Raw genomic sequence first — 11,030 nt, forward strand, 5'->3', positions numbered from 1 at the left:
TGAGTATTGCTGTAGTCGTGGATGAATCAGGAACAGATAGAACGTGCAGAAGAGTAATTATCGGCGGTGCGTCATAATTACCAGGATAAATCTAACCTGCAATTTGTAAACAAAGCTGCTGTAGCCTACTTGTAATTCGTAAAACCTTCATTATAACTTTGAAGTGACCAAAATAGCCAATGAATCTTTTATCTATACATTTTGAGAAATTTCACAGGAGGTTGGTGGCACCTTATTTGGGAAGGACGGGCTTGTGGTAAAGGCTGGACTAGAATAAGTAAGTAGAATGGTATCAGATAGATCATGCCATTCAATTCGCTCTGTTACGGCCATTATTATAAGCTGTCCTCCTCTCAGCAGCCTCCTGTGTTGGAGATGTATACCCCCCCCCCCCCCCCCAAAAAAAGTGACATTTTATTTGGGACTTAGTGAGTCTGCCTTTAAAATTAGATTTTAAACCTAACCTTAACCACACTGCTAAATTATGCCTAACCTTAAATTAAGGGCACATTTTATTATATTTTCATGAATCTTTATGTTATAGCCCAATTTGACTTTATCGCTGTGGTAGCTACTGACAACCATAGTGTAGGGAAACGATGACTACATGTAGACATTAGACAAACTGCGGTTATGTGTCTAGGGCTGCGGATCCGTCACTTTCCGCCCCCGCCCTGTTCCGCCCCCCTGGAAAGATTTGGATCATGTTCTGTTTCTTTTCCTCTACTTTGAACACACATTTTTTTTGTGGTCACCGTCCCTTCACATTTCTCATAACCAGGTTTTATACCATCCTTTTTATGCGAGTAAAGTACCTTGCCGGATAAAAAAAAATGTAATGGCAAGCCACAGGCCTGATGGAACAACACATTTGTGTCGGTAAACTTTCCAAATGTCGACAAAACTAAATGCGATAAACAAGGTGGGATCTTTTTGTGTCGGTAAATTAATTATGCCAGAAATAGCGGTGGAAACACCTTTACGCGCACATTTGTATTTAATAACCATCATATCAAGCGACGATAGCCTATGTTTGGTCCTCCCATGCCCCAGTATCTATGCGTTAGAGATGTTCGCGATGAGCATGACGTGCTTCCTCTCTAAAGTCCAGGAAGCTCCGATTCAAACTCCCATTAGACAGTTATTTTTATTTTTTATTTTTCATTTTTATTAACAACAAATCAATACAGAGAGTACATGAGGGAACACAAGTATATATAGATTATATATAATGGACAATTGATCTCGGGAGCCCGTTAGAACGCTAGCGTTACTATGACCTCAAAATACGTTCGTTCCTCACCAAATATGGACTTCCGTTGAGCGCCAACTTCGTTTATGTATCTGCGAGCTGTCGGCTAGAGCGCATGCGCAAAGACCATTCGGAGCACACTCGTACAAAATGTTTTTGTGACAAAACCATCAGCAGAGTAGAAAATGCGATGGAAACCCACTTACTTGTATTTTTTATTCGTTACATGGGAATTTAACCAGATATGTATTTTTATGAGCACTACGTCATCACGCAGTTTTTTTTAAAGTTTTTTTTATCCACAAGTCATTTTGATGAAAACACACGCCTGTTGGGAAAATGCGCGTATTGTTTTTATGCAGATTTCTTTTTTTAAATTGGATGTCAATCACTCGCCAATTGGATGGAAACCTAGGTCGTGTCAATCGTGAATGATAATTATTCCAAGTTTTACCGGTGAAACGTCCATGAAGCATCTGCATGCCAACCATTTGATCTCAAATCAGTTTCATGCATTTCGATTTTCTTAGATATCTAGAGTTGTTTCTAATTATGTACAGTGTGCGAATTGTAGAGCAGATGGTGTTAACAAACTGTAGCCTACCTGTGTTTTGTTTCAATCAAAGCACATATTTAGCCTTGTGGCGCATGCTACACTATGCTATTATATTCGGTTCTGTTATGTAGAATACTGTGATCATTATGCAATCTGCCAGACATCGATTCAGCTTTGATCTAACTTAAACGTGCACCATTCACCAGACAATCCTGTTTTCTGAGAGTTCTAGAGAATATCAAACATGTGCAGAAGCTTCTGGGCCTTTAGCTGTTGGGAAGAGGGGTCCAGTAAAATTAGGATCCACATCCATTCTGTATCAAAATGTAGGATAATCTGTAAGAATAAATGATTTCTCAGGAGTCACCTGAATATAATTACTCGATACAATATTAAATCAATATCATGAATGAGCAGTATTTAGTGAAAATGGATGAGAAATACTCTTGGACAGACACACATTTTCTGTAAAGTAAACATGATTTAATATATCGAAAACATCAGTCAGACCATTCAGTACATTTAGAGACATTCTAAAATGCAAAACTTCATAAAAGATATCTGTCAGAAGTAAATGTATCCACAAAAACAAAGATAATTGTATATACATCTTAAATGACCACATTTTCACAAAATCTGCTGATATAACCATCAGGCTGGTTCAAAAGATTAGGGGAGGACCACATCACTTGCAAATAGTATACTCTGAACTGTTGGATTATTATGTCATCATTGAAATCAAATCAAACTTTATTTATATAGAAAGCTTTACAAAAGTATGTTCACCACCCATGTATTTATCTGAAACCCACATCATGAATGATCCAGCGTTGCTTTGCTTTTGTTGTCCACATCCTGTCTTTTAATTCCCATCTTCTGGCAGAACATCTTTGTCCTAATTTTCATCCTGTTTTCCTCCTTTGTGGATGTTTTTCACATGCGTCAGCAGGTTAGACTTTTGAGTGAAGCTTTTCCCACAGTCTCCACAACTAAATGGTTTCTCTCCTGTGTGAGTCAGTTTATGCTTCCTTAGGTTCCCCTTCAAATTGAAGCTTTTCCCACAGTCACCACAGCTAAATGGTTTCTCTCCTGTGTGAGTCCGTATATGATTCCCTAGGTCTCCCTTCTGATAGAAGCTTTTCCCACAGACACCACAGTTAAATGGTTTCTCTCCTGTGTGAGTGAGTATATGTTTCCTTAGGTCTCCCTTCTGATAGAAGCTTTTCCCACAGTCGCCACAGCTAAATGGTTTCTCTCCTGTGTGAGTCAGTTTGTGCAAGTTCAGGTTTCCCTTCTGACTGAAGCTTTTACCACAGTCACCACAGATAAATGGTTTCTCTCTGGTGTGAATTCTCATGTGCCTGGACAGATCTCCTTTGTGTTTGATGGTCTTTCCACAAACAGGGCAGGTGCAGGGTTTCCCACCGTGACAGAGTCGGACATGGGCCTTCAGTTTACAGGTGGAGTTGTAGCGTTTTTGGCAGGAACTACATTCACTGGGTATCTTACTGAAGAGAGTCACATGTCTCTGCAGGTCAGCTTTCAGAGCAAACGTTTCACCACAGTTACGAAAGTGGCTAGTTTTTCTAGACGTGGTGCTGGGTTTGGAACAGTGTTCTCCCATTGGTGGGCTGGGATCCAATGGTGGACTGCTGTCAAGTCCTACTGTGTCACTGCTTACAGCTGAGCTGTGGCTGGAGGCATTGTTTTGATTATCTGGATGGTCACAGGGAATGTAGAGACCCTTAATGTGGGTCACAGTGACAAAAGGTTTGAGATCCACTGGTTTAGAGTCACTCTCTCTATTCTCCACAGTCTGGGTTTGGGGAAGAGTCAAGGACTGAAGTGGGTCCTCCTGATCACATTCACTTTTCACACAGGAAGGAGGGAATATGAACTCTATGACATCAGGCTGCAGACCTTGAAGCTGCTCTTCCTTCTGACTGGTCCTGACTTCCTCCTGTTCCTCTTTAATCTGTATGGTCTCTGGGTCCTTCTGTCCCAGACTGGGGCTCCACTCCTGCTCACAGTGCTGCTGCTCAGGGGGAACCTCCTCTTCAGAGACAGAGAGCTGCAGGGAGTCTGGAGGGAAGGAGAGGAGGGTTGAGGTTATCTGCCAGAGAATTACATTTACATTTGGAATCACTCATGAATTATAGATCTCTATGATTTTATTTTATACTTTATTGGCATGGGTGTCTACACAGCCTTTAAAACAGTCTTTAAAACACAGCCTTTAAACATGTCTGAGTGAAGTTATCTAGGTACTTGCTATCATTCACTTGGGTTCTCATTCCTATTATGGAAGACACGTGTACAAAAGTCACGCTGACACCATCTAATCTTTAATAATCCTTGCGTGCACAACGGTTTTGTGAACCTTATAAACTATACTTTCATATCACCCCCAAAATAATTTTATAAACACAAAATATACTTACTATGCAGTATTTTAAAACACAGATTTCCACAGAGGTGTTTTGCATTGCACATATGCCTGAACTATGACACTTCCTGAGCTAATGGAAACAAGGGGGGACAGAAACAACATATCGTATCAAAGCTGTGTTACACAAAAACCTCTGTGGAAATATATGGTAAAACAGCTAACAGTATGTATCTTTAGTTGTAAAGTCATTTTGGATGATAATTATGTTAATTATGTTACACTTTATTAATTAAGTAGCACTATAGCTAGCTGTCAGTATGTCTACATACATACAAACCTATTCGAGATAGTTGTATCTTTGGTGTCCTCCGCAGCAGTCTCCGTAGCCGATCATTCTCCTCCTGGTATTTCACTACCGTTTTCTCAACTTCCCCGAAAATCTCCACAGCAGCCGCCGTTAAACGATCATTTAAAAACACACGAAACGACTGTAGTTTAGACATATTTCAGCGGACTGAGAGTTGGGTGTTCAGCTCGTATGGCTTCTTGATGTGGGTCCTCCTGATCACATTCACTTTTCACACAGCAAGGAGTGGATATGGAGTCTTTGGTATCGAAGAGCCCCCGACTGGTCCTGAGTTCTTTACTTCCACCCCCCAAAAAAATAATGTTCAAAATCAAAACTAACTCATCCCCAACCCTACTTCCGTGTTCTAGTCAACGAATCTTACAAAACTCATTGGTTTCTAGTGGCGACGAACTCAGAAACACACAACAGCGCTTACAGCTGGATGGGGGTTTGTGTTTACAACTGTGCAAGTTGGTTTACGGACCAGTCATGTGGAAATAATGAGTCCATGTGGACAACGCAGTGGTTATCATAAGTATGAGATGATCTGGGAGAATCAATTCGACTGTATCAATAACATCAGTGAGACCATCACCCTGCCAGACAATCCAAAATAAACGAACAAATAATCAAGTTTCTAACGAATTTTTAAACATATTTAAAAAATATATATTTTAAATATATATTCCTACAAAGCAGAAACAATGATTTAGCTATTTAGATAAACAACCAGAATGAACTATTGGTTTTATGGTTAATAACAAAAAAAAGAAGCTAAACATAGATGTGTTTTCGTTTGTTGAATCATTTAAACCATGCCCATTTCAAACGTATCTTTTAAAAAATATATCTAAAAGCTATTTCAGACTATTTAGGCAAGTTAGCTGGCTGACAACTCCTTCATCCTGCTTAGTAGTATATCACTCAGATCTGAGATTCCTGTAATATATTGTACTACTGTTTGATCATTACGTCATCATTCAAATAAAATCAAACTTTATTTACGGTGGGGTTGGAAAATATTGACATCCTTGATAAAAAATTACTGTATAAAATAAATAATTAAAATATTGAGCTATATTGTATGCAAAAAAAAACCCTGGAAATTATATTTGTTTATACTACTACAATTGCTCAGAGAAATAGATTTTGTTTAACAAGTAAGACAAAAAAAGAAATCTCAAAAAGATATGCTAGTAGTAAAAATGATAGACGCCACTGTTTTCAATACCTTTCAATACCTCACCCTGCGAGGATAACGATACTGAGCCTTTTTCTAAAATGTTTTACGAGTTGGACAACACATTAGGAGGGATCTTAGACCATTCCTCCACACAGAATCTTTCCAGATCCTTGATGTCCTTCGACTGTGGTTATGGTTTTCACTCTTCAATTCAAACCACAGGTTTTCAATGGGGTTTCAAGTCCAGAGACTGATTTGGGTGGCTAATTAACCATTTCTTTGTGGGTTTTGACGTTTGCTTGGGGTTATTGTCTTGTTGGAAAATCCACTTGCGGCCAAATTTCAGCTTTCTGGCAGAAACAACCAGGTTTTTGGCTAGAATGTCCTGGTACTGGGTAAAGTTCATGATGCTGTTGACCTTAACAAGGGCCCCATGAGCAGTGGAAGGAAAATAGCCCCATTACATCAATGATCCACCACCATATTTTACAGTAGGTATTGGGGTTATTTTCTGCTTATGAATTCTCATTTCACATACCTACTACAAGAATCCATGACTACCATACATACCTGTATTCCCTTGACTACCATACACACCTGTATTCCTTGACTACCATACATACCTGTATTCCCTTGACTACCATACACACCTGTATTCCTTGACTACCATACACACCTGTATTCCTTGACTACCATACACACCTGTATTCCCTTGACTACCATACATACCTGTATTACTTGACTACCATACACACCTGTATTACACATACCTGTATTCCTTGACTACCATATGTAACAGTGTAGGTTCCGTCCCTCTCTTCACCCCAACCCGGGCTTGAACCAGGGACCCTTGCACACAACTGACACCCACGAAGCATCGTTACCCATCGCGCCACAAAAGCTCTTGCAACGCAAGGGGAAACCCTACTTCAAGTCTCAGAGCGAGTGACGTCACTGATTGAAATGCTATTAGCGTGCACCACCGCTAACTAACTAGCCATTTCACATCGGTTACACATACATACCTGTATTCCTTGACTACCATACCTACACTACCGTTCAAAAGTTTCGGGTCACTTCCTTGTTTTTGAAAGAAAAGCATGTTTTTTTTGTTCTTTAAAATAACATCTAATTGATCAGAAATACAGTGTAGACATTGTTAATGTTGTAAATTACTATTGTAGCTGGAAACGGCAGATTTTTAATGGAATATCTACATAGGCGTACAGAGGCCCATTATCAGCAACCATCACTCCTGTGTTCCAATGGCACGCTGTGTTAGCTAATCCAAGTTTATCATTACCAGATATTACAGGAATCTCACAGATCTGAGGGATATACTACTAAGCAGGATGAAGGAGTTGTCAGCCAGCTATCTTGCCTAAATAGTCTGAAATAGCTTTTAGATTTAAAAAAAAAAAAGATACGTTTGAAATGGGCATGGTTTAAATGATTCAACAAATGAGAGAAGAGCGAGGGATATCCTGTTGTTTGAAGATAAAGGTGAGTGGGTATGATGAAGCAATGGCTGAGGTTGAGAGAAATAACTGATACTTCCTCTCTCTGTCTCTCTCTCTCTCACACACACCTACTATCTGTCTCTCTCTCTCTCTCTCATACACCAACTCTCTGTCTCTCTCTCTCTCACACACCTTCTATCTGTCTCTCTCTCTCTCATACACCTACTCTCTGTCTCTCTCTCTCTCTCTCTCTCTGTCTCACACCTTCTATCTGTCTCTCTCTCATACACCAACTCTCTGTCTCTCTCACACACACACACCTTCTATCTGTCTCTCTCTCTCTCTCATACACCTACTCTCTGTCTCTCTCTCACACACACATTCTATCTGTCTCTCTCTCTCTAACACACACCTATCTGTCTCTCTCTCTCACACACACCTTCTATCTGTCTCTCTCTCTCTCTCTCTCTCTCTCACACACCTTCTATCTGTCTCTCTCTCATACACCTACTCCCTGTCTCTCTCACACACACACACCTTCTATCTGTCTCTCTCTCTCTAACACACACCTATCTGTCTCTCTCTCTCACACACACCTTCTATCTGTCTCTCTCTCTCTCTCTCACACCTTCTATCTGTCTCTCTCTCTCTAACACACACCTATCTGTCTCTCTCACACACACACACCTTCTATCTGTCTCTCTCTCTCTCTCATACACCTACTCTCTGTCTCTCTCTCACACACACATTCTATCTGTCTCTCTCTCTCTAACACACACCTACATTTCAAATGTCAAATGATGTCTATATACAGTGTTGTAAGGATGTGCAAATAGTTAAAGTACAAAAGGGAAAATAAATAAACATAAATATGGGTTGTATTTACAAGGGTGTTTGTTGTTCACTGGTTGACCTTTTCTTGTGGCAACAGGTCACACATCTTGCTGCTGTGATGTAACACTGTGGTATTTCACTCAGTAGATGTGGGAGTTAATCAAAATTGGATTTGTTTTGGAATTCTTTGTGGGTCTGTGTAATCTGAGGGAAATATGTGTCTCTAATATGGTCATACATTTGGCAGGAGGTTAGGAAGTGCCACCTCATTTTGTTTCCACCTCATTTTGTGGGCAGTGTGCACATAGCCTGTCTTCTCTTGATAGCCAGGTCTGCCTACGGCAGCTTTTCTCAATAGCAAGGCTATGCTCACTGAGTCTGTACATAGTCAAAGATTTACTTAAGTTTGGGTCAGTCACAGTGGTCAGGTATTCTGCCACTGTGTACTCTCTGTTTAGGGCCAAATAGCATTCTAGTTTGCTCTGTTTTTTGTTAATTCTTTCCAATGTGTCAAGTAAATATCTTTTTGTTTTCTCATGATTTGGTTGGGTTTAATTGTGTTGCTTTCCTGGGGCTCTGTGGGGTCTGTTTGTGAACAGAGCCCCAGGACCAACTTGCTTAGGGGACTCTTCTCCAGGTTCATCTCTCTGTAGGTGATGGCTTTGTTATGGAAGGTTTGGGACTCTCTCCAGCACAATGGATTTGGTTTCTTGAGTTTCTGTTTCCACCCTCACCACTGATTGGTTCACTTCCTGTCACATCTCTCTCTCTCTCTCTCTCTCTCTCTCTCTCTCTCTCTCTCTCTCTCTCTCTCTCTCTCTCTCTCTCTCTCTCTCTCTCTCTCTCTCTCTCTCTCTCTCTCTCTCTCTCTCCAGCGTCTTTGGTTTCTTAAGTTTCTGTTTCCACTATCCCTTCTGATCGGTTCACTTCCTGCCTCACTCACTCACTCACACACCCACTCACTCTCTCTCTCTCTCTCTCTCTCTCTCTCTGTCTCTCTCTCTCTGTCTCTCTCTCTCTCTCTCTCTCTCTCCAGCGTCTTTGGTTTCTTAAGTTTCTGTTTCCACTATCCCTTCTGATCGGTTCACTTCCTGCCTCACTCACTCACTCACTCACACACCCACTCACTCTCTCTCTCTCTCTCTCTCTCTCTCTCTCTCTCTCTCTCTCTCTCTCTCTCTCTCCCTCTCTCTGAAACACACACACACGCACACATAGAACGTAATGGTTAAGAGCATAAACACACAGAGTTGGCTGACAGGGAAAAAAAGCGAACAGACGGACAAACAGACAGACAGGAGGACCGGTTCATTTCTCTCTACAAGTCAACCCTTTCATCTAGAACTCAGGTACCTGTGTTTTCTAACATAATGTTCTCTAACACGTAACACTGTCTGACATCACGATCTCCTGTTGATTCTGTGGCAGGTTGTTACAGAATGTATTTTTTTTTTTATACCCGAGACACAACAACAATGTTATCATGATAATGTGCTTTAACGGACACGGACAGAGACAACCATAAGGTTATCTGACAAATCCGTTCATCTCTGTTTTTAGATCCAGTAAAGTAAACTATCACAAAATGTATCTATAAAAGTGGACATTTATTTGTGTGAAATTGGATTATCATTCGTCTCATGTCTGTAACCAGCGTGACAAGTTATGTGAAACTCGCTTACACCAGGAAATGAGAGTAGCACACATAACCCTTCAATGTTTCTACATCCGTAAGGTGGGAGCTTCACCACTACACTGTTTATACCTATCCAGACCCTACAGATACACCACTACACTGTTTATACCTATCCAGACCCTACAGATCTACCACTACACCGTTTATACCTATCCAGACCCTACAGACCCACCACTACACTGTTTATACCTATCCAGACCCTACAGATACACCACTACACTGTTTATACCTATCCAGGCCCTACAGATACACCACTACACCGTTTATACCTATCCAGACCCTACAGATACACCACTATACTGTTAATACCTATCCAGACCCTACCACTATACTGTTAATACCTATCCAGACCCTACAGATACACCACTATACTGTTTATACCTATCCAGACCCTACAGATCCACCACTATACTGTTTATACCTATCCAGACTCTACAGATCCACCACTATACTGTTTATACCTATCCAGACCCTACCACTATACTGTTTATACCTATCCAGACCCTACAGATACACCACTATACTGTTTATACCTATCCAGACCCTACAGATACACCACTATACTGTTTATACCTATCCAGACCCTACAGATACACCACTATACTGTTTATACCTATCCAGACCCTACAGATACACCACTATACTGTTTATACCTATCCAGACCCTACAGATCCACCACTATACTGTTAATACCTATCCAGACCCTACAGATACACCACTACACTGTTTATACCTATCCAGACCCTACAGATACACCACTATACTGTTAATACCTATCCAGACCCTACAGATACACCACTACACTGTTTATACCTATCCAGAGCCTACAGATACACCACTACACTGTTTATACAAATCAAATCAAATGTATTTATATAGCCCTTCTTACATCAGCTGATATCTCAAAGTGCTGTACAGAAACCCAGCCTAAAACCCCAAACAGGAACCAGGCTATGAGGGGTGACCAGTCCTCTTCTGGCTGTGCCGGGTGGAGATTATAACAGAACATGGCCAAGATATTCAAATGTTCATAAATGACCAGCATGGTCAAATAATAATAATCACAGTAGTTGTCGAGGGTGCAACAAGTCAGCACCTCAAGAGTAAATGTCAGTTGGCTTTTCATAGCCGATGATTGAGAGTATCTCTACCGCTCCTGCTGTCTCTAGAGAGTTGAAAACAGCAGGTCTGGGACAGGTAGCACGTCCAGTGAACACGTCAGGGTTCCATAGCCGCAGGCAGAACAGTTGAAACTGGAGCAGCAGCACGGCCAGGTGGACTGGGAGTCATCATGCCAGGTAGTCCTGAGGT

At 40.9% G+C, this 11,030-nt stretch overlaps 2 protein-coding genes across 3 annotated transcripts in view; one reads left to right on the plus strand and one right to left on the minus strand.

Annotated features, from left to right (window-relative positions):
- Nucleotides 1-2,269: 2,269 nt before the first annotated feature.
- Nucleotides 2,270-4,974, minus strand: LOC106578114 (uncharacterized). Of its 2 annotated transcripts, XM_014156714.3 has the most exons (3): nt 4,535-4,671; nt 4,250-4,327; nt 2,270-3,890 (listed from the first exon to the last, which is right to left on the minus strand). In XM_014156714.3, exons 2-3 carry the CDS (start codon nt 4,299-4,301, stop codon nt 2,704-2,706), a joined length of 1,239 nt encoding a protein of 412 aa, XP_014012189.2. In that variant the 5' UTR covers nt 4,302-4,327; nt 4,535-4,671; the 3' UTR covers nt 2,270-2,703. The 2 variants fall into 2 exon arrangements, with proteins under 2 accessions (XP_014012189.2, XP_014012188.2); XM_014156713.3 differs by lacking the exon at nt 4,250-4,327 and having other exon boundaries at nt 4,535-4,974.
- Nucleotides 4,975-9,122: 4,148 nt separating this feature from the next.
- Nucleotides 9,123-11,030, plus strand: part of LOC106578113 (circularly permutated Ras protein 1) — a 21,286-nt gene continuing 19,378 nt past the window's right edge. The window contains exon 1 of the mRNA XM_045701607.2: nt 9,123-9,372. The gene's annotated coding sequence lies outside the window, so the exon portion shown is untranslated. The remainder of the gene's footprint in view (nt 9,373-11,030) is intronic.

This window comes from Salmo salar, chromosome 18 (assembly GCF_965601325.2).
Source record: "Salmo salar chromosome 18, fSalSal1, whole genome shotgun sequence".
NCBI lineage: Eukaryota > Metazoa > Chordata > Actinopteri > Salmoniformes > Salmonidae > Salmo > Salmo salar.

Bases quoted from the DNA above. Each gene is read 5' to 3' on its own strand.
- LOC106578114 (XM_014156713.3), bottom strand. From the start codon at position 4,700: ATGTCTAAACTACAGTCGTTTCGTGTGTTTTTAAATGATCGTTTAACG. The intron at 3,891-4,534 runs GTTTGTATGTAT...CCTTCCCTCCAG, and splicing joins GATACAACTATCTCGAATAG to ACTCCCTGCAGCTCTCTGTC.